Raw genomic sequence first — 24,918 nt, 5'->3', positions numbered from 1 at the left:
TTTTTCTTTCTTCCCTTTCTCCCTCTCTTTCCACATTTGCTTTTCCATCCCCGCTTCAAACACTTTTTCCCTGCGTATTATGCTGAAGTTGGAACCATCTGGTGCTTTGTTTTGTTGCGAGCCCGGCGAGTGCCAGGACCTTTATCCCCCTCCTCCTCCTCCTCCTCCTGCCTCTCTAATCCAAGCGACAGCCCCGAAATGTCCCCCCTGTCCCCCAACAAAGCCACGGGCCACACGCGTGCTCGGGCAGGGGATGGGGACAGCAGCACGCTCGGTGTCCCCGTGTCCCCATCCCAGGGGCGCTGCAAATCATCCCAGCGCAAATTCCTGACTCCTTTTTAGGACCAGCTGTTAGCAGAGGCATCCTGATTCTATTTTTTTGTGAAAAATGCGTATTTTATGATTGGCTTTTGGCAAATATTCAGATGAATATTATATGTGTTGTGTTAGAAAATAATGATGTATTAATTCTCTTAAGTAGTGTTTTAGGTTATAACAAAATGCTAAAATAGAAACTGTGCTATGTAGGATATTTTTTTTTTAAAGAAAGGGCTCGCACTGAGATAGCAGCCACAGGACACCTGAATCTCTCAGAGAAAGAGAATTTATTGCTCCATTATCAGGAGAAATGAACTTCTTCCTGCCTCGAAGGTGCTGTCAGGATTCAGAGGAGGAAGTTGATGATGACCAGACAGAATCCTGGAATGGAATTTATGGTGTTTGAATGGAATTTATGCACCATGGATGAGCTGTATGAATATGCAACAGGCTGTTGCTTTTAAGGGTTAATCCTTTGTTAAAGGGGGTCCTTTTTCGGGTGTCCTTTTTCGGGTTCGTGCTGCCCAGAAAAAGTACCCGGACTGTCTGTAACTCTTTGTTTCTATTGTCTCATATTGTCCTAATTCAAATTGTCCAAATTATTATTACTCTAATTGTATTACTATTTTTATAACCATTTTATTACTATGAAACTTTTAAAATTTTAAAACCAAGTGATTGGCGTTTTTCACATTTTTCCCACAGGAGAAAAAGGGAAAGGGGCTCCCTGCGTTTCTGGGAGCCTCAACAGAATCTCCTATTTTTGGAGCCCCCTTCCCAGCGAGCAGCTGCGCTCCGGGATGGCATTTACAGCCAGCTCGGAGGGAAGGAAACCTCGGCTCAAGCAGCGTCACAAAAACAGGGACACGTGGGAAACACAGGGATCGCGGGACATCATTGCCGCCGATGGAGCCGCGGCTGGCACGGAGCCACCCAAAAGCAGGGGCGGGCGCTGGGTGACCCCTGTGCGAGGCCGTGGGTGCCCGGCTCCTGCAGGAACTCCCTCCCGCCTTGGCTCTGGCCGCTCCGTCACGCTTTCCTTCCTATTTTCCCCGAACAATGGGGTGCTTTGTTCTAGGGCGAGGAAAAGTCCGGCTGCCTGCGCAGGGAGCTGCTCCTGCATTCCTGGGGTGTTCCCAGCTGTGCCCTGTTGGGAACAGGAACCCCTCATCCCGCTCAGGACAGGGGGAAGAGGGTCGTCAAATAGCCAAAATTAAGAAAAAAATAATAATTAAAAAGAAAAAAAGAAAAAAAAGCCATGAACCCATCAGCAAAACTTAAAGGGAAAAAGGAAAAGACACTGTAGAAAAAAAAAAAAAAAAAAAAAAAAAACAACCAAAAAACCAAAAAACAGCTGTAGGGAACCTCCCCATCTCCCAGCTGGTGCCGGGAGAAGTTTGGAATGACATAAGCCCAAACTTTGCTATTTTTTTTGCACTAAACAAAGGCGAGCCCTGCTCAGCCGCAGTGGCACCGCCGCTCCTCGGCTCGCTGCTGCCATCCCCCGTCCGGCTCCGGGCGCACAAATCTCCTTCCAGCACCGCCTCTCCGGCCTCATCCTGCCCCATTCCAGCCGAGGATTTTCCCTTCAGCCCGGGAAAACCTGGCGTTTGCTGTGCTGGCTCCTTATGGCGAGAAATATTTGGGTGGATGCTCCGTCCTGGTGAGCGCTCTGAGCTTCCCGAGCTCTGTGCCAGCCCCTTCAGGAGCTCCAGACCCCTCTGGCATCTTGCCCAGCCCTGTGGGCATCGCTGGAGATTTTGGGGATCATCTTTCCCATGAGAAATCACTGCCCAGCTGCAGCCCCAGCGCTCTTGGAATGGGGAAAAATCAGGGATGGAAGGGAAGGCTCTGGTTTGTGAAAGCAGCTGGGGATGGGGAAAAATCAGGGATGGAAGGAAAAGCTCTGGCCTATGGAAACACCTGGGAATGGGGAAAAATTCGGGATACAATGAAAAGCTCTGGCCTGTGAAACCAGTTGGGAATGGGGAAAAATTGGAGGTTAAAGGAAAAACTCTGGCTTGTGAAAGAAGTTGGGAATGGGGAAAAATTGGGGGGGGAAAGGAAAAGCTGTGGCCTGTGAGAGCAGCTAGGAAAGGGGAAAAATCAGGGATGGAAGGAAAAGCTCTGGTTTGTGAAACCAGCTGGGAATGGGGAGAAATTGGGGGTAGAAGGAAAAGCTCTGGTTTGTGAAACCAGCTGGGAATGGGGAAAAAATTGGGGTGGAAGGAAAAGGTATGGATTGCAAAATCAGCTGGGAATGGGGAAAAATGTGGGTGTAAGGAAAAGTTCTGGTCTGTAAAAACAGCTGGGAATGGGGAAAAATCAGGGATGGAAGGAAAACCTCTGGCTTGTGAAAGCAGCTGGGAATGGGGAAAATTGGGGTGGAAGGAAAAGCTCTGGTTTGTGAAACCAGCTGGGAATGGGGAAAAATCAGGGATAGAAGGAAAAGCTGTGGCCTGTGAAACCAGCTGGGTCTGTTGGTCATTTCCCCCACTCTCCTGCCCCTGAGGCATGGGAAGAGCAGCTCGGGGCTCATGGCAGCAGCTGCTGGTGGGAAACGCGCTGTGCTTGCCCACAGCCCCGGTTTGGCTGGACCTGTTTGTCTCTGCATTTGCATTTTGCTGCTGAGGCAGGCTTAGATCAGATATTGGGAAAGAATTGTTCCCTGGGAGGGTGGGGAGGCCCTGGCACAGGGTGCCAAGAGCAGCTGTGGATCCCTAAAAGTGCCCAAGGCCCTTTGGGACAGGGCTTGGAGCACCCTGGGATGGTGGAAGGTGCCCTGCCCATGGCAGGAGTGGGATGGGATGGTCTTCAAGGCCCCTTTAACCCAAACCATTCTGGGATTCCGTGATTCCAACTCAGGAAAAGCAGCACAGGCCTTACTTTGGATAAAAGCAGCTCCGAATGCCAGCCTGGGTGGTGGCTCCTCTGGGGAAAGCTTTGTCTCCAGCCCTCCCATGATTTATGGGGTCCCTGCTGTGGAGGTGCTGAAGGGCTGGCCCAGCTGTGGGTGCCTTCCAGCAGCACATCCTGCTGCACCTGGCAGGCTTGCACAGGGGATTCTGCTGAAACAGGGGCATTTATCTCCTGCTGGGAGGTTTCATCCTGACTCACCCTGACAGAGCTGCAGGTGGGAGGCTCAGCTGGGAGGGCAGGCAGCAGCAGGTTCCCACCCTTCCTGCTCAATCCTGGGGACACCACGCTCAGTGTTAAACCATTGTAAAAATTATTTCTGTTTTTGAACCTGGAAGCTTTCCGTCTGTGCTCCTTGCTGTTTCCCCTGGTGTGTCACCTTACTGCTGGCCACATGCTCCCCCTGGCCTTTTTTGGGAGACAGGGGGCTGCAGATCTTCTGGGGCTCCCTCAAAACCCACCCAGCCCTGGGTCACAGGGGGCTGCAGATTTATGGGGTCCCCCTTAAACCTGCCCATCTCGGGGGGACAGAGAGCTACAAATGTCCTGGGGTCCCTGGGGGACAGGGGACTGCCACCCTGATGGCGTCCCATAGCCAGCCCTGGGGTACAAGGGGATGTCACCCTGCCAGAGACCCCCGGCCAGCCCTGGGGGACAAGGGGATGTCACCCTGGGGGACAAAGGGATGTCACCCTGCCAGAGACCCCCTGGGACCCGGCCAGCCCTGGGGGACAAGGGGATGTCACCCTGGGGGACAAGGGGATGTCACCCTGCCAGGGACAAAGGGATGTCACCCTGGGGAACAAGGAGATGTCACCCTGTCAGAGACCCCCTGAGACCCCGGGAGACAAGGGTATGTCACCCTGGGGACAAGGGTATGTCACCCTGGGGGACAAGGGGATGTCACCCGGCCAGCCCCGGGGGATAAGGGGCTGGCAGGGTCCCGGCCGTGTCCCCCCGGTCCCCAGGCAGGCGCGGGCGGTGACACCGCGGGTGGCCCCGTCCCCGAGGCGTGTCATGGGCGTGTCCTGGTGACACGGCCGCGGCGTCCCCGTGACGTGGGCGTGTCCCCGATGTGGGCGTGGCCTGTCGTTGGTGTCGTGCGCACAGCGATGCGGCGGCGCGGCGGGGTCGGCGACAGCGGCGGTGGCAGCGGTGGCGACATTGTCCGGGCGGAGGGAAAGCTCGGTGTGGCCCAGCACGGGCGGTGAGTACCATGGGGACATCACCGTGGGGACACCGAGCCGCGTGTCCCTGTCCCCACCCCTGTCCCTGTGCTGTCTCATGTGCTGTCCCCCGTGCGTGGCTCTGTCCCCGTGTCGTGGCCGTGCTGTCCCGCTGGCGCTGTCACCCCGTGCTTTGTGTCCCCACGCCGTGGCCTGGTCACCCGCTCACCCTGCTGGGCCGTGACCCCGTGTGTGTCCCCGTGTCTGGCCGTGTCACCCTGTGGCTGGCACCAGCCCATCCTTGTGGCCGTGTCCCCGGATCATCTTGCGACTCCACAGTGTGGCCGTGTCCCCGTGTCACCGTGCCGGCACCGTGACCCCTGCAGTGGCCGTGTCCCCGTGTCACCGTGCCGGCACCGTGACCCCATGTGGCTGTGTCACCCTGCCGTGGCCACGCTCCTGTGCTGTGCCTTGTCACCCTGCTGTCCCACTCGGGGCTGTCCCTGCGGTCCCACCTGCCCCAGGTGTTGTGCAGGGGCCACCCAACAATTCCCCGCAGCCTGTCCGGGACATTCCCGGCTGTCCCATGGCTGCCCAGCCCCATGTCCTGTGGGATAACCGGGATTTGAGGGTTCCCCGTGCCCCCAGCACAGTCCCTGCCATCCTACACCATCCTGGGATGTCCCCATCCCTGGGGACGGTGCCATCGTGCCCTGGCACCCCTTGGCAGTCCTTCCTCGGGGCAGGGAATGGGCCAGGTGCTTTCTTGGTGTGGCAGGGACTGAGCTGTGCCTGGCTGCCAGCACAGCCCTCTGCCCCAAATCCCCCTTGCCCAGACTGATTTCCCCATCACCGTTCGCCCACGGAGGGGGTGTTGGTGCTGGGAAAGCTGCAGCTCTTGGCTTTCCTTCCCCACCTGGGGCTGGTTTCGGGTCACTTATGGGGTTTTAGGGTCACTTTTGGGGTCCTGGGGTCGCTTGTGGGGTCACTTAGAGGTTTTGGTATTCTGGGATTACTTGTGGAGCAGCAAGGGCCAGTTTGGGGCCACTTGTGTGGTCACTAATGGGGTTGGGAGGTCACTTATAGGTCACTAAGAGGGTTTTAGGGTCACTTATGGGTCACTTACATGTTGCTGATGGGGTTTGGGGTCACCCATGGGTCTGGGATCATTTGTGGGTCAGTTATGGGGTTTGGGGGGCACTTGAGGGTCTCTAATGGGGTTTTAGGTCACGTATGTGTTGCTTAGGGGGTTTGGGGTCACTTGTGGGTCACTGGTGGCATTTTGGGGTCACCTGTGGGGCAGTGAGGCCTGGTTTAAGCAGAATTGTGAGGCAGCCCTGGAATGGCAGGGCACTCTTGGAGCTGGTGCTGGTGGCCCTGGGGGACATCACCCCCAAGCCCTTTTTCTTCCTTCCTCCTTGTCCCCGGAGTGTTGCAGGAGCTCTTAATGCCTGGCTTGGGGCACGTCTGGCTGTGCCTGGCCAGCCAGGGCTCAGGGTGTTGTCACAGGGTATCTGTTGCTCCTTATTGCAGGTTTGACTTGCAGCTCCCAGCCCTGGCACGTTCCCTGCCCTTCCTGCCTCCAGGCACCTGTGGGAGGGCGTGGGACCAAATCAGAGCCGGTGTCACCCAGTGCCACCGTGGGGCTGCTCAGACACCCGGGCTCCGTCCCCAAAAGCCAAGCACAGATGTGGGGATGTGGGGATCCAATTCCCACCCCCAGAGGGGTCAGGATCACCCTCAGGCCCTTGTAGCTGTATCCAACCCTCATGGGAAATGGGGAGCTGCACCCCAAATCCCTGGGGATGGGCGGGGATGAGCTGAGGGTGTCTCCCTCATAGGGCCGGGCGCTGGTGGCTGCCATGGCTGCCATGGCTCTTCCTGGCCCCATTCCTCACCTACACCTTTCCCTTCCTCACAACAACTAAACAAACTATTCAGTGCTACACAACATCATGGCTGGGACTGGGGCTGGGGAGCTGCACCCCAAATCCCTCAGGATGGGTGGGGATGAGCTGTGATGTGCTGAAGGTGTCGCTCTCCCTCACAGGGCCGGGCGCTGGTGGCTGCCATGGCTGTGCATGCTCCTCCTGGAGCTCCTCACCTACACCTTTCCCTTCCTCACAACAACTAAACAAACTATTTAGTGCAACACAACATCGTGGCTGGGACTGGGGATGGGGAGCTGCACCCAAAATCCCTGGGGATGGACAGGGATGAGCTGGGATGTGCTGAAGGTGTCGCTCTCCCTCACAGGGCCGGGCGCTGGTGGCTGCCATGGCTGTGCACGCTCCTCCTGGAGCTCCTCACCTACACCTTTCCCTTCCTCACAACAACTAAACAAACTATTTAGTGCAACACAACATCGTGGCTGGGACTGGGGATGGGGAGCTGCACCCAAAATCCCTGGGGATGGGCAGGGATGAGCTGGGATGTGCTGAAGGTGTTGCTCTCCCTCACAGGGCCGGGCGCTGGTGGCTGCCATGGCTGCGCACGCTCCTCCTGGCCCCGCTCCTCACCTACGTCTCCTTTCCCTTCCTCATCCGCCTCTTCCCCAGCCTGCTCAACAAATTTGTCTACCTGAACTTCCGTGAGTATCCCAGGGCTGTCCCCACCAGGAGAACCTCACAGAACCCTCACAGGGATTCAGCTGGCTGCTGCAGACCCCCCAAAGCATGGGTGGCACTGTGCCAGGGTGGCATCAGGACAGCGTTAATCCTGCTGTGCCCTGGGCTAGCAGAGGAGGCACGGAAGGATCTTTGCCCGTGTTTTGCAAGCTCTAATTAGGTGCTGCTGCCCACCCTGATTGCTGCCTGCAGCCACGGCACGCCCAGGCACGCTCAGCATCAGCGGGGCTGGGAACTCGGGTGGGAGGAAGAGGAGGAGGTGGCAGAGGGCTCAGCTCGTCTGGCTCAGCGTGGCCCTTGATAATCTGGAACAAATAACACATTGATTTAGAAAGAGCTGTGTGAAACAGCTGGGTAAGAGGATTCTGGATGATGGCTGTGGTTTCTCCATCAGTGTCCTTCCCTCTCTTTGTGGACTTTCGGCGGCCGGAGCTGCTGGTGAACAACACCATCAACCTGTACCTCACCACCGAGCCGGGCGTCACAGTTGGCATCTGGTGAGCAGGATGACCTCAGGACATCCCCAGCATCCCAAGGGGAACAGCAGTGTCCTGGTGGAGCCCCCAGGGTGACCCCTGTCCCCCCAGGCACACGGTGCCAAGCAGCAGAGGGGCCGAGGCGCAGGGCAAGGACCAGCGCTGGTACGAGGAGGCTCTGGCTGATGCCCACCCTGTGATCATCTACCTGCACGGCAATGGGGGCACCAGGTGAGGTCCTGAGCTGCTGCTGCAGGGCCAGGAGCAGGGCAGGGTGGCTGCTCTGGGCTGAGAAGCAGCAAACTCGAGGCAGCAGCAGCAGTGCTGCAGGGCTGGGGCTGCTGTGGTGGTCTCTGACCCCAGCAGTGAAGGAGAATCCCTATAAAATAAAGGGAAAAGTGAAAATCCACCCACCCCACAGCATCCTTCTGGGATGAGGTCACCCTGGTTCCTCATCTGCACTGGTGCTGGAGGGGAGGGGTCCCCCCAAGCTCTAACCCCATTTTCCCAATCAGGGCTGCGAGACACCGTGTCCAGTTCTTGAAGGTAAGTGGTGGCCTGTGGGGACACTGGGACCTGCTGGGAGTGAGGCTCCTGCTGGCCCTGGGGACCCCACAGAGACCCTGTGCAGGGTGAATGGGCCGTGCTGGGGGGCCTGGGGGGCAGCCCCTGGCAGGACATAACTCAGTGCTGCTCTGACAGGCCATGGGGGCTGCTGACTTCCACATCCTGGCTCTCGACTACAGAGGTACAGTTGTCCCCTTGCCTCTTGCTGGGTGATCCCCCTCTTGGGGCCTGTCCCCACAGGGTTGTGACACCGAGCTGTGTCCCCACAGGCTATGCAGACTCCACTGGATACCCCTCAGAGAATGGCTTCAACACAGATGTCCTGGCACTCTATGACTGGGTGAAAGCACGGAGTGGGAACAGCAGCATCCTCTTCTGGGGACATTCCCTGGGGACAGGGTAGGTGCAGGGGGCAGGATGGGGACACACCAGAGCCCACCCTGTGCCCTGTGACACTGCTGCCAGGCTGGTGCCACCTGGGGGTGGACCAAGCAGCTTCTTGGTGGAGGCCCCTGCACAGCCAAGCACAGCCAACAAGGGGGACCTGAGGGAGCTGTGTGTGTCCCCTGTGCTGCTCCCCCTCACTGTCACCTCTCCTGTCACAGGATTGCCACCAATGCAGCGAGGAAACTGCAGGAGGAGCGAGGTGAGGGCCAGCATGAATGGGCTGTCCCCGTGCAGTGTCACCCTGAGGGATGAGGAGTCCTCCCTGTCCTCCCCATTAGGATGGGGACATCTTGTCCCCACTGCAGCCTGGCAGGGGGACAGCCCCTCAAAGCTGTGCCCACCCCCACCTCCCTGTGCCCTCAGGGGTCCAGATTGGTGCTGTTGTCCTGGAGTCTCCCTACACCAACATCCGAGACGCAGCTGCCAACATCCCCATCACCAAGGTGGGTCTGGGGGCTGCCTCTGGGGTCCCCCAGCAGTGTCAGCCCCAGATTCCTGGCTCTCCCCCCTCACAGCTGGATCCAGCCATGGTTTAGCACCCCCAAACTCTCTCTCTTCCTGCCAGATCTTCCGGCAGTTCCCAGGTTTTGGGTACCTCATCCTGGACTCCATGGCTCGGGCAGGAATGTTCTTCCCCAGTGATGAGAAGTGAGTTCCTGGTGGGAAGGGCCACAGGGGCTGTGGGAATGATGCCAGGAGCACCTGGCTGAGGAGAGGTGTCAGTCACCCCATTGAAATTCCTGCCCTCCTGTGTTTATCCAGCTTACTCATACTTCAAAAGTGACTTTTTGTTTGCATAATGTCAGTTTGATTATTGAGCAAAGTCCACAAGCCACCACCCTTTTTTTTGGCACCCCTGCTCCTGGTAGCACACAGAGCCTGCCCAAAATCCGTTTGATTTATGGGTGCTTTTGAAATTGGGGGTTAAGGTGATTGGGGTGCTTGGTGCTGCCATGCCAGAGCAAGCAGCGTGGGCATGAGGATGGCTCTGAGGGGCAGTGCTGGGGGGTCAGAGTGCTGTGGGAATTTTCACAAGGACAGGGGAGGCTCCTGAGGCTCTGTTGGCTCTGGGGAGCATCCTCAGGGCTGTGCTTGCTGCCCACAGTGTGAAGACGCTGAGCTGCCCCCTCCTCATCCTGCACGCAGATGATGATGGAGTCGTGCCTCCAAAGCTGGGACACCAGGTGGGCACCTGCCACCCGGCCTTTGAGCCTGGCTTTGGGGGCTGAAGTGGCCACAGAGGGGGTGGCCACGCAGCAGGAGGGGTGTGGGTCCCTGCTGGTGCAGTGACCACGCTCCTGCCCCGTGGCAGCTCTACGAGACAGCACTGCAGGCCTACAGGGACAAATCCAAGGTGAAGTTAATCACCTTCCCCCAAAAGCTGGGCTTGGGCCACGACTACATCTCCTTCCACCCGGAGCTGCCTGCCCTGGTGAAGTAAGTGCTGCTCCACGGAAATGGGGGGGCACACACAGGATGAGCCTGGGCCTCCCTTCCACTGCTGCCCCCTGCTCCTTCCCCTCCCCACGGTGTCTGCTGGCATCACTTTCCAAACCTCAGTCACTGCCCCCTGCCCTGAGCCTGTCCTCAGCTGAGGTGGCTCTGGGGACACCAGCTCCTCTTTGCCCTGGGTGCAGAGATGCTCCAAGCCCAGCTCAGCCCTCACAAATCAGGCTCTGACAGCACAGGAGGGTCAGTGACACAGTGTAAGATTTATTACATCTTCTTGCAGAGACTTCTTAAACATGAAGTGATGCCAATTGCTGCCTGCACTGATCCCATGCTCCCTCAAATCCACTCCAGGACCCCCCCCTCCCTCCATGGCACTGAACTTACTGCTGTAAGTAATAAAAACTACTAAGAAACTTTTAAAGTCACCCTCTGCCTCCAGGATGCTGCAGGTTACTTGAGGGATGGAGACACTGGTGTGGGCTGGGCCACCAGAGCCACGACTGGGAGCATCCCACAGGACACTGGTGGGACTGGCTTCAGCAGTGCCTGTGAGGGCTCAGACAGCTGTGTCCAGCTGTGTCCAGGTGGTGGAAGCAAGCCCAGCCCTAATTTCAGCCTCCAGCAAACAGCCCCCTCCGGATTCCAAGGGCACTTTTTTATTTCCAGCACCTAATGCAAGCAACGGGGCGACGTGCTTTCGCTTCCCACACGACAACACCTGAGTTATAAAAACCCCTCCCCTCCTGCCCACCCCCAGGGAAAGCCAGCAGCAGCAGCAGCAGCAGGAACACAGAGACTCAGACAGCAGGGAATTGTACAGGTGTGTGCTCAGCCCCCCTAGGCTGCAGTGCCATTGGGGGTCTTGTCCTGCCCCGCGTCCCGGGGCTCGTTGGGCGGGGGGATCTTCAGGTCCGAGGGCTCCACGTGCCAGATGTCCCGCGCGTACTCCTTGATGGTGCGGTCGCTGGAGAACTTCCCAGCTGCTGCAATGTTCCTGATGACCATCTTGGTCCAGGCCTTGGAGTTCTGCAAGGAGGTCACAGGTTGGGAGAGACCTTCAAATCATGGGGTCCAACCCAGCCCCAACAGCTCGGCTCACCCCTGGCACCCAGTGCCACATCCAGGCTTTGTTAAACACCCCTAGGGATGGGGACTGCACCACCTCCCCAGGCAAGCCTTTATCACTCTTTCAGTGAAAAAAATTGTATCACTCTTTCAGGGAAAAATTTTTTCCTCATATCCAGCCTGTATTTCCCTTAAGGCACTTAAGGCTGTGTGCTCTGGTTCTGTCAGTGCTGCCTGGAGAAAGAGCCCAACCCCACCTGAGCACAGCCACCTTTCAGGGAGCTGTAGAGAGCAATAAGGTCACCCCTGAGTCTCCTTTTCTCTAAAAGAGAGGAGTGGGGTTGGTCCCAAGGCTGGTTCTCAGCCAGGGATGATGCCCTAGGATGAGGTCAGCCTCATGTCCAGCATGTCCCCTCTCCAGGATGGGAAGTTGTGTCCCAGCACAGCTCCTTGCCCTGTCCCCAGGGTTCTGTCACCCAGCACGGCTCCCTGCCCTGTCCCCAGGCTGGCACTCACCAGGTACAGCTCGCTGACCTTCTCCTGGCACTTGACATAAGCCTCATAGTCTGCAAAGACTTTAAACCTGGAGCAGCAAAGAAAGGAGGAGTCAAGAGCAGGAGAAATAGAAATGCCCTGATTTGAGGTGTTGTCACACCCCAGACCCTTAAATCCAGGGGTTAAACTTAACGTTCCTTTCTTCCTTTCTTCTTCTTTTTTTTTTTTTTTTTGGTGCAAAGGAGAAATCCCCACCAGATACTCTCGAGGCAAAAAGTCACACAAAATTTTACTTGCAAAACCAGAGCAAATTAAGGAAACTGGCAAAAATTACAACACTGTATTCAAAGTAAATACAATGTTGAATTAAATGTAAAACCATTTATCATAGCATTAGTTAGCATTAATTTAGTATTCAGCATTTACTTAGGATTTATTTAGCATTTGCTTAGCCCATTTAACTGGAAAACCTTTAAAACCTTAAGATGTTATGTTACTCATAAAGCTGCCTAAAAGGATTAAGGAGAGAGAGAGAGAAAGATGGAAAAGGTACAGAGAAAACAAACAGCTACCAACTCCTGGGCTCCAGCGTGGGTGAGGCAGAAACTCCAAGGAAGACGTCAGGGCAAGATCGGCCATAACGCCCTCAGCTCCTTTTATATACGTAGCCCTTTGTAGGCCCACCCCTAGGCGGGACTTCTTGTTGCAAGACCAATCAGAGGCTGCTTACTGTGATTGATTGGCAGCTCGGCCAATCAGAGGCTCGGTTAGCACAGCACCACACACCAAGTGCCATGATTGACAGCTCTGCCAGGCTGAGGAGTCTGGGCACTGCCTTAGCAGAGAGCCGGGCCGGACCCCAGCCCCACACACACAGAGGTGTCCCAAAAACCCCAAAACCGGCTCCGGACATCGATCTAATCCTGTCTCTGACAGGTGTCCTCCAACACAAAGCCTCTGGCCAAATTACCTCTCCCCATGCCTTGTTGGTAAAGAACCCTGGATGCTCCGGCAGGGAAATGCAGTAAAGCATTTCTCCTATCCCAGTGGCCAAGGCTGACCAGTGCTCTGTCCAGGAAAGCCCTTGAGATGCCTCAAATCATCTGGAAGAGCTCTGCACCCAAAGGCATTAATGTGACAATGGCCAGAATCCGTGCCTGAGGAGCATCATCCATGTGCTATGGATGGGGCAGGGATGGTACCCAGGGGATGGATGGATGGATGGTACCCCAGCACCTCACCTGTCGTGGTGGAAGAGCATGTTGACCACGTCGTTGAAGAGGTTGGGGTCGTTTGGGGAGAAGAAGCCACTTTTAATCTGATCCACAGCCTGTTTCAGCTCGGGCAGCCGGTCGTAGTAGAGCTGGGCGTTGTACCTGGAGGGAAGGAGGCCATAAAATGGTGCTGCCCCAGGGACCTGAGGGGCAGCACTGTGGCATCCCCAGCCCTCACCCTTTCCTGTCCAGCTCTGTGACATCCTCCACCCTCATGCCAAAGATGAAGAGGTTTTCCTCTCCAGCCTCCTCGGCCATCTCCACATTGGCTCCATCCATGGTGCCGATGGTCAGAGCCCCGTTCAGCATGAACTTCATGTTGCCTGTCCCCGAGGCCTCGGTGCCCGCTGTGGAGATCTGCTCCGACAGGTCGGTCGCAGGGATCACTGCCAACAAAACACACCAGGGGCTCGTGGTGACCAGCTTTGGGTTTGCTTCCTGCTGAAGGCCCATGGTGGGAGCCACAGGATGGAGGGACACCCCCTCCCCAGGGCATGCCCCACCCAAGGTACCTTTCTCTGCCAGGGACACCCTGTAGTTCTCCAGGAAGATGACCTTCAGCTTGCTGCCCACCACGGGGTCGTTGTTCACCACCTGAGCCACGGCGTTAATGAGCTTGATGATCATTTTAGCCATGTGGTATCCTGGGGCAGCCTGGGAGAAAAGCCACAGGTGAGCCAGGAGGGCTGGTGCCAGGGGCAGGTGAGGCACAGCCAGCTCCCAGTGTCCAGGGGACAACCTGCTCATCCCTGTTCCCATCATCCAATCCAACACATGTTACACCATAACATTTCTGGGGGCTTCCATGAGCACAGACAGCAGATGGTTGTCCAAACCCCACACAAACTTGCTTGAGTTGAAGCACCAGTGCTACTCCTGTGCTTTTTGGGACAACTTTGTGGACTTAGCACCATGGAATCATGGAATTGTTTAAGTTGGAAAAGGCCTCAAATCCAGCCATTGTCCCCAAGTGCCATATCCACATGTCTTTAAAGTTCTTCCAGGGATGAGGACTCCACCACTACGCTGGGAAGCTGTTCCAATGCCTGACCACCCTTTTGATGAAGAAATTTTTCTTAATTTCCCATCTAACCCTCCCGTGGCACAACTTGAGGCCGTTTCCTCTGTCATGTCCCTTTTTCCCTGGAAGAAGAGACCGACCCCTGCCAGCTGCACCTTCCCGTAAGGGAGTTGTAGAGATGTGGCCCCATGAGACATCTGCACCCACATCCCACCCCAGGACACTTCCTCCAAAATCTCTAAAACCCCTGACCCAACTTACCTTGCCTCCAATGATGACTGTCCTGGGCACAAAGAGCTTTGCAGGATCCCTCCTGATTCCTGGAGGAAACAGCAGGGTCACTGTGGGATGTGGGGCACAGGGATGCTGCTGCAGCCCCGGGGCACCCTGTCCCCTCAGGGCGTGGTGGCTTACGGTTGTACATGGTGATGATGTGCAGGCAGTTCATCAGCTGCCGCTTGTACTCGTGGATCCTCTTCACGTGCACGTCGAACATGGAGGAAGGGTTGATCTTCACCTTGTACTCCTTCTCCAGGTACAGCGCGAACTTCACCTTGTTCTCCTGGGCCAGGGCAGGGACCACGTCAGCCCCCAGGGAACACCAGCCCTGCTCTCTGCTCCCCCTGCCCACGCCCCTCACCTGCTTCACTTTGGCCACCTCCCGGATGAAGAGGTCGTCGTCCACGAACTTGTGCAGCTTGGTCAGCTGGCTCAGGTCCCGCACGTAGTCCTCCCCGATTTTCTGCAACAGGAGCAAGGGCACATGCTGACGGTGGGATGGTTTGGGGTGGAAGAGATCTTGAACATCATCCAGTTCCACCCCCCTGCCACGGGCTGGGACACCTTCCACTATCTCAGGTTGCTCCAAGCCCTGTCCAGCCTGGCCTTGGACACTGCCAGGGATGGGGCAGCCACAGCTTCTGTGGGCACCCTGTGCCAGGGCCTCACCACCCTCACAGGGAAGAATTTCTTCCCAATATCCCATCTAACCCTGTCCTCTGCCAGTTTACATCCATTCCTCCTTCTCCTGTCCCTCCATCCCTTGTCCCCAGTCCCTCTCCAGCTCTCCTGGTGCCCCTTTAGACACTTGAAGGGGCTCTGAGGTCTCCCTGGAGCCTTCTCCAGGCTGAACACTCCCAGCCAGGCAGAGTCAGGAGCATATCCGTGGCCTCCTCTGGACTTGCTCCAGCAGCTCCACATCCTTCTGCTGTTGGAGAGCCCAGGGCTGAAGGCAGCTCTGCAGGTGAGGTCTCACCTGAGCAGAGCACAGGGGCAGAATCCCCTCCCTCAACCCTCAACTCCTCGGCCATGCAGAAGAAGTGAATGGCTGAGGTTCCCTGGCACCCTGGGCTCAGCAGGGACGGGTTGGTGGCCTCAGGGTGCTCCCCCCGTGCCGGTACCTCTGCTATGAGCTCCGCCAGCCCCGGGTTGCAGAGCAGGAGCCAGCGCCGCGGGGTGATCCCGTTGGTCTTGTTCTGGAACTTCTCCGGCTCCAGCTCCGCAAAGTCCTCGAACCTGCGAGGGCGAGGATGGCACAGCTCCAGCCTTGCCCACCTGGCACCACCACCCCTCCCCAGCTCAGGGGGACCCATCAGCACCTCCCTCCCCTCACTCACACTTGAGTCTTGACGATCTCGGAGTGGATCTTGGCCACGCCGTTGACGGCGTGGGAGCCCACGATGCAGAGATGGGCCATGTTGATCCTCTTGGTGTCCCCCTCCTCGATCAGGGACATCCTCCGCAGCCGCTCCACGTCGTTGGGGAACAGGGACGCGATGTGCTGCCGGGGGAGCCGGGCAGGTGCTGAGAGGGGGTGGCACTGAGGGCTGTCCCACCCCATGGCTTACAAGGAGGGGCCACACCGATGTCCCCAGTGCATCTCACACCAGCCAGAGCGGTGGCTTTTACTCTGTTGTGGTGGTGCAAACTCCCTCCAAAGGAAGGACAGACATCCCTTTCTCAGCATGGATGTCTCTGGACCCCCCCAAGCTGCCACACAGAGGGGTTTGGGGGACACACACTTGTCCTGTGAGGCCATTTTGGCAAAAGCCTTGTGCTGCCAGACCAGGAGGTCAAACCATCCCCAACATCATCTTTCCCAGGATGAATTTAGGGAGTAAAGAAATGCCAGCTCTCAAGTCCATGAAGCAACAGGTGAAGCCTCTCAACAGTCACTAACTGCAGGATGGCAATGTGCTGGTGGGGAAGGGCTCTCCTACACATGAACTTCTCAAAACAGCAGCTGGAATCCCCCAGCCCCACACCCCCAACATCACCAGTTTGTGCGTGCCCCTCATCCTGACAGTACATCCCTGTGCTCCTCTCCAGAGGAGCTCCCAGGCACTCACATCCAGGTGTCTCTGGTTGATCTCATAGATGATCTGCAGGTGCCTGGGGAGCAGCTTCTCCACCAGGTTCACGGGCCAGCGCTCCAGGGCCTCGGGAAGCACCGTGTGGTTGGTGTAGGCAAAGGTCCTCTTGGTGATGTCCCAGGCCTGGCAGGGAAGAGCCAGTGCTCAGTCACACCTCAAATGCCAGAACCCACCCTTGGTCCTCCCACCACTCCCAACAGCACAGCCCAGCCAGCTCCTCCCAGTCCACACCAGCTAAACCCAGCCTGACTGCTCCACATTATTCCCAGCAGCCACAGAACTGGCTCCTCCACCATGAGCAGCTGGGTGCCAGTGCAGGAGACCAGGTGAGGGGTCCCTACCTTATCCCATGGCAGCTTCTCAATGTCCACGAAAATCCTCATCAGCTCAGGGATGGCCATGGCAGGGTGCGTGTCATTCAGCTGGATGGCAACCTGGGAGAGCAGGGTGGCACGTGGGGACACTGGGCACCCCACAAAGGGCCCACAAACATCTGCATCCCCTGGGAGGTGTTGACACAAGCTCCAAGGCAGAGGTGGGAGCAGCCCTGGCTGGTACCTGGTCCGGGAAGGAATCGAACACGGTGCGGACGCTGTCCGTGCTCCCGAATTTGGACGCTTTGAAGCGGCGGATGATGTCCTGCAGGGTGGCAGCCACCACAAAGTACTCCTGCTTCAGCCTCAGCTCCTTCCCTTCGAAGAACTGTGGGCAGAGGAGCAGGGAGCTGCAGGATTCCTGCAGGATTCACTGCACTTCTTGGGGGAAGGTTTTCCCAGGGTGTGCTTCCCCCAGCATCACTTGGAATCCCAAGCTCTTCTTGCTTCCCAGATTCCAGCACAAGGGTTTGGGATGTGCTGGTACAAACAGGTTAAATCCCACCTGAGCATTGTCAAAATCTGCTCTCTGTGGTTTGAACTTTTTGGCTGCAAGGAAAGGTACCACGGCAATGGGAAGGGAAGCCATAGGAGCTGTTTCCAAGACGAGGATTTCACCACCATTCATGCAGCAAAAAAAAATCAAATGCAAAGGAAAAGCTGCAGGAGACAACCTCACTAAGGAGCTGCAGTGCTCCCAGCTCTCCTCACCAGCTGGGAAGGCTGGAGGAGGATTAAAGGATTAATGGGAAAAACACCATCAGGACCTGCTTCAAACAGGATGCAGGGCAAGGAGAGCTTCAGGTGTAATTCCAAGCTCTTCTTGCTTCCCAGATTCCAGCACAAGGGTTTGGGATGTGCTGGTACAAACAGGTTAAATCCCACCTGAGCATTGTCAAAACCTGTTCTCAGTGGTTTGAACTTTTTGGCTGCAAGGAAAGGTACCAGGACACTGGGAAGGGAAGCTAAGGAGCTATTTCAAAGACAAGGATTTCACCATCGTTCATGCAGCAAAAAACATCAAATGCAAAGGAAAAGCTGCAGGAGACAACCTCACCAAGGAGCTGCAGAGCCCCCAGCTCTCCTCAGCAGCTGGGAAGGCTGGAGAAGGATTAAATGGGAAAAACACCATCAGGGCCTGCCTCAAACAGGCTGCAGAGCAAGGAGAGCTTCCCTTTTTTTCTTCTTCCTGCTCCACAGCTTGGTTTGTGGCTAGGGAAGGGTTGTGTGTCCCACCACTTCAGTGCCAGCCTGGCAGGAACTCCCACAGCAAGAGGGCTGGGGTGCAAACAGCAATTCTGAGGCACAGCCTCTGGTCCCAGGGTTGCAAAGAGCCACCAGGGTAACACCAGCAGCGTTCAGCAGTTTGATTCATGTTACATTCTGAGACGCAAGGAACGTTTCTGCAGCAGGGCCTGCTCATCCCCACTCACTCCGGGCAAAGCTCAGGGGAACAGACTCATCCTGCTGAGAGGCACCAACCCTCATCCAAGCACTGCAGGCAGCTTGAAACACAACTCAAAACATCCCTGCAGCATCCTAGAGTGAGGGGCTGCTCCCTTTCCCCCTCCATCCCTAAAGGACCCCCTAAAACACCCCCACTCACGTTGTCGTTGGGGTAGAGCACCCGGGAGATGTTCTCGGCCAGGTTCCTGTCCAGCACGGCCTGGATGTAGTCCCCAACGTTGACTGGGGAGGAGCAGAGGGTGAGGTGGGCATGGGACCCCCCAGCTGTGCCCACCCCACCCTGCCCATCTGCACTCACAGTCGCGCAGGTTGAAGTCGTTGGGAGCGCGGGCTGACCACAGGCGCATGGTGTTGACCGTGTTGTTCATGTAGCCGGGCACGGGCGTGTCGTAGGGCAGTGCCAGCACCACCTGGGACATCCCCAGGGCAGCTGGAATTGGGCTGGGATCCCCCCATGCCCCCTCTGGAGCCCTCCCATCCCACAGAGCTCCTGCTCAGGGCTGAGCTCAGCCTGGTATCCCTGCACGTCCTTGGTACCCCTGCATGGGGACACCCCTCTGGCTCTGCCTGCTGGCTGGTGTCTGCCAGAAGTGCTCAGGGCATGGAGAGGGGCTTCATGAAGAGTGTAAAGGTCAGGAGCAGGAGGTGCTGCTTAATTAATTTAGGTTTAATTTATTCCTGCTGGAGCTGCTTTTGGTATTTCAGAGAATCCCAGAATGGTTTGGGTTGGAAGGGACCTTAAAGTCCATCTTGTTCCACCTCCCTAGACCAGGTTTTTGTTCCACACTTCCCACTAGACCAGATTCCTCCAAGCTCCATCCAACCTGGCCTTGGACACTTCCAGGGATGGAGAGCTTGGCTGCAGATGTGGAGCAGTCAAATCTCATCCCCATGTCCACCTCCTCCCAGTTTGCCTTTTCCATCCCCATGTCCATCTTTTCCCAGTTTGCCTTTTCCATCCCCATATCCATCTCCTCCCGGTTTGCCTTTTCCATCCCCATGTCCATCTCCTCCCAGTTTGCCTTTTCCACCCCCATGTCCATCTCTTCCCAGTTTGCCTTTTCCATCCCCATATCCATCTCCTCCCAGTTTGCCTTTTCCATCCCCATGTCCATCTCTTCCCAGTTTGCCTTTTCCATCCCCATGTCCACCTTCTCCCAGTTTGCCTTTTCCATCCCCATGTCCACCTCTTCCCAGTTTGCCTTTTCCATCCCCATGTCCACCTCCTCCCAGTTTGACCCACCACTGCCTTTTCCATCCCAGCCCAACCTTCCCGGCAGAGATTCTGCAGGACTCATCCCTGGGGTGCAGCCAGCCAGGGAGAGCCCCCCAAATGACAGGACAAGCCATGCAAGGGACACTTCTGTCCCCAAGCCTTACCTGGGTGTCAATCCACTTGGCACCAGAGGCAGAGTGCTCCACACGGCCGTAGAAGTGCACGGGCAGCATGTACTCAGGGCGGGCCTTCTCCCAGGGATTGCCATGCCTGAGCCAGTCATCAGCCTCTTCCACCTGGCAGGGGGACACAGCAGTGACAGGGCCACCCAGCCTGGGGACCCTCCACCTGCAGGATGGCTGGGAAAGGCTCTGCTCATGGCAAAGGGGAGGATGCTCTGAGTGTGCCCACCCTAAACCTGGATTTTGGCACAGCAGGGTCACCTGGAGGCACCACCCTGAGCTCTGCCTTCCATGGGGATGGGGACAAACCCAAGGTTTCTATTAGTGCACTGTTAATGTTGCATTTCCAAACCAGCCTCTTCCACAAGAGGAACACAGCTCCAGGCAGCTATGGAGCAGCTCTTGGGGTGGCCTTGGGACAAGGGATGGAGCTGTGAGTTTGCACTGGGTTAAGAAGTTACATTTGTCCATGAAAATATCTGCTAAATTTTAAATATCACAGCAGCAGCACCCTCTGAGCTGAGGGGAAGTGTCTGTACCCCCCAGTTAAAGGGGGAGGAGGTGGATGTGAGGTTCCAGCTGTGCCAGGGGACAGTGAGGGCCACCCATCTCCATCCATACCTGCCACCCGTCCCGGATCTTCTGGTTGAAGATGCCGTACTCGTAGCGGATGCCGTAGCCGTAGGCTGCCAGCCCCAGCGTGGCCATGGAGTCCAGGAAGCAGGCTGCCAGCAGAGGGGAGAGCAGTGAGCTGGGATTCCTGCAGCCCTGGGACATGGATTCCTCTCCCTGGGACACCCACAGGCCCCACAGGGACAGCAGCCACCCAGCAGCACCCTGCTCCGTGCTGGAAAGGCTGGGGCAGTAACCCCAGGATTAGGAAGCTCCCACAGTGGATGTAAAGCCCTCAGGGATGTGCCCACCACCTGGGGGGTCACTCACCTGCCAGCCTGCCCAGACCCCCGTTGCCCAGCCCAGCATCCTCCTCGATTTCCTCCAGCTCTTCCATGTCCAGCCCGAGCTGCAGACGGGAAAAAGGAGAGGGGCTGGAGATTGTCAGGGTGCCCAGCCCCACAGAGGGGCGGCATTGTTGGCACACAATCCCTTGCAGGTGGGCTCCAGGAGGGCTGGAAAGGCACCCAGTTCCATAAGACCCATCTCTGTAGGTGGGACACTGTGGTTTGCACCCAAAGCAGCTGCTCTCCCCTCAGCTGTGTCTCTGTGCCACGGCAGGGACCATGTCCCATCTTTAAGGTCACTCTACCAGGCTTGACAAGGGACATTCACACCCTTGGCCTCACCATGGGCAAGATCTGGGGGTGGGTGGCACCAAACTATAACCAGGGTGCTGTCCTTGGGGTTCCAGATTCTTCCAAGGGCTCTGAGAGGTTATTCCCAGGCCTGCTCCTCTCTCCATGGCACCAGGTTCCTGTTCCCTACCTGTGTCAGAACCCCCTACCCCTTGAGGCAGCCACCCAGATGGAATATTCCTGCACTCCCAGCACCCCTATTCCTGAGGGAAGGCATCTGGGTGCCACCCTCCTGCTGCCCCAGCACCCCAATCCCTTGGGAACAGGATCCAAGTGCTGTGTTCCTTTCCCTCAGCACCTCCATCCTCTGGAAGAGGCACCTGGTGCCCTTCCTCCCACTGCAGGGATCTCCCTTTAGGGTGAGAAGCATCTACACCCCTTTTCCATGGAAAGTTAATTTTTCCAGCCCAGGCTGCTGTAGGAGGAAGTGGTTTTGCCTATGCAAAACTCCTTGGGCAGCTCAGGTGGAGACCTTTGGTCATTGCCCTGCCCTGATGCCCTCTGGTCGCAGCAAGTGGGGATAAAAATTTAACCCCCCTAAAAATAACTTCCTCTCCTTTGTAGTGTTTGCACAAAAGCTGTTCCTGCTCTTGTGCAACCACCCTGGCCACATCTGATGATGTTGATAACAAGAGGTGACAGGGGTGGGGACAAAGGAGCCACCCAAAACCCTTTGATCACCTCAGTGCCACTTGGTGCTGGGTTTAATTCAAGGTTTTATTCCCCCCTGCCATTGATCATGGACATGAACAGCCTAATCCACAGAACCACCAGTGTCCTTCCAGGATCCTGCTGCATTCCCAGAACACACAGCCAGGCTGGGCAGCTCCAGCCCTTTCAAGGGCAGGTTCTAGAGCAGCCTTTATCCCCTAAAGCATCCCCAGTGGCTCAGGGAGCAGTCTGCAGCCAATGTACCAAAACATGGACATTCCCAGGAGCTGGGAAACATGGATCCCTCCCAGGGCAGGTCCTCAGCCCTCGTGGGATGCTCACCTGGTAGACAGCCTCATCACAGGCGTTCTGCAGCCCCAGGTTAATCATCGTGTTCTGCAGCGTCCGCCCCATGTAGAATTCCAGGGAGAGGTAATAAATCCTCTGGAAGAGAAAAGCACCCCGTGGTCACCTTGCCCAGGGCTGGAGAGGCTCTCCTGGACTCCAGAAGCTGCTGTTGTGTGATAGCTCAAAAACAAACAGGGGAAAAAACCCAGCTTCAACAGAGCAGGGTGGTTTGCACCAGGAATTCCAGCCTGTGGCTCCTGGGTGGCCCTGCAGCCCCCGCCCTTCTCCTGCTCAGGCTGTTTCACTTGGACAAAGCTCCACTGCCCTGTCCCAGGGTGGGGACAGCTCCACGACGGTCACCGGTGGCAGCACTAAGTTAAACTTCAAAGAGGAGCCGTTCCCTGCTGTCACTCGGGGCTGCAAAGCCGGGGCCAGGCGGTGGCCGTGGGGACACCGCCGCTGACACGGCGGGCGCAGGACACGGCCGCTCCGGCCCTGTGTAAGCCGAGCCCCGGCGTCAGCACCGGCAGGTTTTAAGGAAGGATTTAGGCTGGGGAAGTCGCTGACTCCGCAGCTTTCCCTCCCCAGGACCTGCGCGGGGTCGGGCGGGGAATGGAGGAAAGGAGGTGCGATAGAATCCTGGAGTCCTGAAATGGTTTGGATGGGGAGGGAGCACAAACCGCCTCGTTCCAACGCTCCTGTCACGGGCAGGATGTGCTGGGCAGGATCCACTGGGATTTACTGGTTTGACTCCAGCAGAACCGGGAGCAGCGACTCCAGGCAGGCAGCGCCCGGCTCGCCTGGGCTGCACGGGAGAATCCCAACCCCAAAGCCCGCAAGAGGCTCCTTTTCCTCAGCCCTACACAGCACCGGGGAGCGCTGAGCTGCTATCGCGGCTGGCACGCTCCCAGCGAGGCGCTGGCAGGGAGGAAATTGATGCCGACAGGGACATCCAGGTGTCAGGAGGGGGATTAGGGCTTAATCCCCCCCGGCAGAGCCCGGAGCAAGGCAGCGGGACGAGCAGCAGCACAGCAACTCCTGCACAAACCGGATCTCTCACGCTTGGCATCACTTGTGTTAAACAAGACCTGTTTGCGGGCGCTTTCGGGTGCCTTTAAGCCTTTCCAATAATTCCCCCGGGAAGGCTTTGGAGTTGCTTTTGGTAGACAGCACCCACGCCGGCGCCGCGGGACAACAAGCGGCGTTCCCATGCCCTGCACCCCGCTGCCGGCCAAGCCGGGCTCTGTTTGTTTTGCAGAGCAAAGGACAGTGGCCTCGCTTGGTAAAGTCCAGTCCCTCCTCTCGGAAAAGTTACCGGAACAGCCCCAAACCCACGGAAAGCCGAGCCCCGCCAATCCCTCTATTCCAGCGCCGAGGGAGGGTTCCCAACCACGGGGTTCCCATGGTTCCCACGCCAGCCACAAGCACCGTGGGGGGATCCCAGCACCCCGCCCTGCACGGGGGGCTCCCCCGATACCCCACCGCTCGCACCTTGGGGTCCTTCTCGTAGTAGTACTGCTGCGTGCGGATCCAGCGCCCCACCAGGTGGTCCCGCACGGTGTGGGCCAGGGCGAAGTAGTAATCGCGTGGGGTGGCCACATTGCGGTCCTTGACCAGGGTGAAGTGCAGGTGCCGGTTGAAGCCCCGCTTGAGCTCGGCCACGCTCTCGGCGCCCACGATGCCGCGGATGCTGATCTGCTTCCGCCGCTCCTGGTCCGACAGCGGCCGCGACATCGCGGCGGGGCTGCGGGGACACGGGGAGGGGGCACACGGACACACGGGCTGGGCTCCGGCGCCGCGTTCCGCCTCCGCCCCGAGCTGGCACCGCCCCGGCAGGGGACGGGACGGGGACGGCGATGGGGACGGGCCCCGCCAAGGGCCGCCCACGAGTGGGGCGGGAGCGGCGGCCGCCACCGGGGGGGCAAAGGGGGGACCCCGAGGAGGGACAGAGGGGGTGCAAAGGGGGGAATCCCGGGGATGGACAGAGCGGGGTGCAAAGGGGGGAAATCCCAAGGATTGGACGGAGTGGGGTGCAAAGGGAGGACTCCAGGAATGTGGTCGGGGGGTGTCCCGGGGACCGCCCCTTGGCTGGGTCACAGAGGGCTGTGCGAAGGGGGGACCCCGAGGGTCACAGAGCGGTGTGCCAAGGGAGGGGGACCCCGCGTATGGACAGAGGGATGTACAACAGACAGGAGGAACTCGCAGGGGCACAGAGGGGTGTGCAAAGGGGGGATGCCGGGGGTCTCAGAGGGATGCGCAAAGGGAGCCCGTGCGGGGATGTGCAAAGGGGGTGCCCCGGGCCGGTGCAGAGGAGGGGCCGGGGCAGAACCGGAGCCCCCGGGCGGAGCGGAGCGGAGCGCTCCGGGCGCTGCCACCACCGCCCCCCAGCGCTTCCCACGGAGCGACCGCCCCCGGCCGGGACCGCCCCACGCGTGGCCCCGCCCGCGGGCAGCTCCGCCAGAGCACGTACGAGGAAGGTGACGGGAAAACCGGAAAGGGTCGTGCTGTGTCCCCCCGTGTCGCCATCCACCCTCGAGTCACGGCTTCCCCCCGTGTCGCGGTCCCACCCCCGTGTCACGGTTCTCTCCGGTGTCACGGCCCCTTCCTGCCCGAGTGTCCCCCGCTCTCCCCCGCAGCATTTCCCGCCCCCTCCCTTTTCCCCCGGTCTCCTCACTGTTCTCTGCCTGCCCGCAGTCCCTCTGGAAATGGCGTGGGGTCGCTTTCCCCGCTCCGGGCGCTTCCCGGCTGCCTCCCGCACCGTGGCTGCCCGCAGGACCCTGCCCTGCCCTGCCTCCGGTTCCTCCCAAGGGCAAAAAATATCCGATATGAGCTTCCAACGCAGCACTTTCTCCTCCCCCTCCTCCTTATCCTCCTCCTCCTCCTCCAGCCAGGCTTTCCAGGCTGTTTTCATGGTTCTCCCTCATCCCCAGCACGGTGGGCAGCAAGGCAAGGAAATGGGGTTGTGCTGCAGTGCCCCACTCAGGTGAGACCCCGCCTGCAGTGCTGCACCGAGCCCTGGGAAGGCATCGGGAGGATGTGCAGCTGCTGGGTGAGGCCAGAGGAGGCCCTGGAGCTGCTCCAAGGGAATGGCTGGAGCCAGCCTGGAGAGCTGGGGGTGCTCACCTGGAGAGGAGGAGGCTCCAGAGACAGCTCAGAGCCCCTGGCAGGGTCTGA

At 58.0% G+C, this 24,918-nt stretch overlaps 2 protein-coding genes across 3 annotated transcripts; one reads left to right on the top strand and one right to left on the bottom strand.

Moving 5' to 3' along the window:
* Nucleotides 1–1,832: 1,832 nt before the first annotated feature.
* On the top strand, nucleotides 1,833–10,703 carry ABHD12B (abhydrolase domain containing 12B). Of its 2 annotated transcripts, XM_074544112.1 has the most exons (14): nucleotides 1,833–1,981; nucleotides 4,345–4,441; nucleotides 6,863–6,990; nucleotides 7,422–7,524; nucleotides 7,615–7,734; nucleotides 8,019–8,049; nucleotides 8,206–8,251; nucleotides 8,340–8,469; nucleotides 8,676–8,716; nucleotides 8,881–8,960; nucleotides 9,083–9,165; nucleotides 9,623–9,701; nucleotides 9,830–9,954; nucleotides 10,250–10,703. In XM_074544112.1, the coding sequence occupies exons 1-14, from the start codon at nucleotides 1,969–1,971 to the stop codon at nucleotides 10,269–10,271; spliced, it is 1,098 nt and encodes a 365-aa protein (XP_074400213.1). In that variant the 5' UTR covers nucleotides 1,833–1,968; the 3' UTR covers nucleotides 10,272–10,703. The 2 variants fall into 2 exon arrangements, with proteins under 2 accessions (XP_074400213.1, XP_074400214.1); XM_074544113.1 differs by lacking the exon at nucleotides 1,833–1,981 and having other exon boundaries at nucleotides 4,286–4,441.
* On the bottom strand, nucleotides 10,210–24,544 carry PYGL (glycogen phosphorylase L). Its single transcript, XM_074544100.1, has 21 exons — nucleotides 24,419–24,544; nucleotides 23,236–23,488; nucleotides 21,739–21,840; nucleotides 20,378–20,456; nucleotides 20,057–20,160; nucleotides 19,418–19,549; nucleotides 18,336–18,447; nucleotides 18,177–18,259; nucleotides 16,755–16,898; nucleotides 16,538–16,630; nucleotides 16,173–16,319; nucleotides 15,441–15,604; nucleotides 15,225–15,339; nucleotides 14,465–14,566; nucleotides 14,239–14,386; nucleotides 14,086–14,144; nucleotides 13,316–13,457; nucleotides 12,982–13,189; nucleotides 12,771–12,905; nucleotides 11,551–11,617; nucleotides 10,210–10,995 (listed from the first exon to the last, which is right to left on the bottom strand). The coding sequence occupies exons 2-21, from the start codon at nucleotides 23,476–23,478 to the stop codon at nucleotides 10,807–10,809; spliced, it is 2,568 nt and encodes an 855-aa protein (XP_074400201.1). The 5' UTR covers nucleotides 23,479–23,488; nucleotides 24,419–24,544; the 3' UTR covers nucleotides 10,210–10,806.
* Nucleotides 24,545–24,918: the final 374 nt, after the last annotated feature.

Source organism: Zonotrichia albicollis, chromosome 6, assembly GCF_047830755.1.
Source record: "Zonotrichia albicollis isolate bZonAlb1 chromosome 6, bZonAlb1.hap1, whole genome shotgun sequence".
Classification (NCBI taxonomy): domain Eukaryota; kingdom Metazoa; phylum Chordata; class Aves; order Passeriformes; family Passerellidae; genus Zonotrichia; species Zonotrichia albicollis.
This window is presented reverse-complemented; position numbering and strand designations above follow the sequence as displayed.

Bases quoted from the DNA above. Each gene is read 5' to 3' on its own strand.
- PYGL (XM_074544100.1), bottom strand. From the start codon at position 23,478: ATGTCGCGGCCGCTGTCGGACCAGGAGCGGCGGAAGCAGATCAGCATC. The intron at 18,448-19,417 runs GTAAGGCTTGGG...GGGATGTCCCAG, and splicing joins CCAAGTGGATTGACACCCAG to GTGGTGCTGGCACTGCCCTA. The intron at 12,906-12,981 runs GTGAGGGCTGGG...CCTTCCCTCCAG, and splicing joins ACAGAGCTGGACAGGAAAGG to GTACAACGCCCAGCTCTACT.
- ABHD12B (XM_074544113.1), top strand. From the start codon at position 4,308: ATGTGGGCGTGGCCTGTCGTTGGTGTCGTGCGCACAGCGATGCGGCGG. The intron at 8,050-8,205 runs GTAAGTGGTGGC...CTGCTCTGACAG, and splicing joins ACCGTGTCCAGTTCTTGAAG to GCCATGGGGGCTGCTGACTT. The intron at 9,955-10,249 runs GTAAGTGCTGCT...ATCTTCTTGCAG, and splicing joins GAGCTGCCTGCCCTGGTGAA to AGACTTCTTAAACATGAAGT.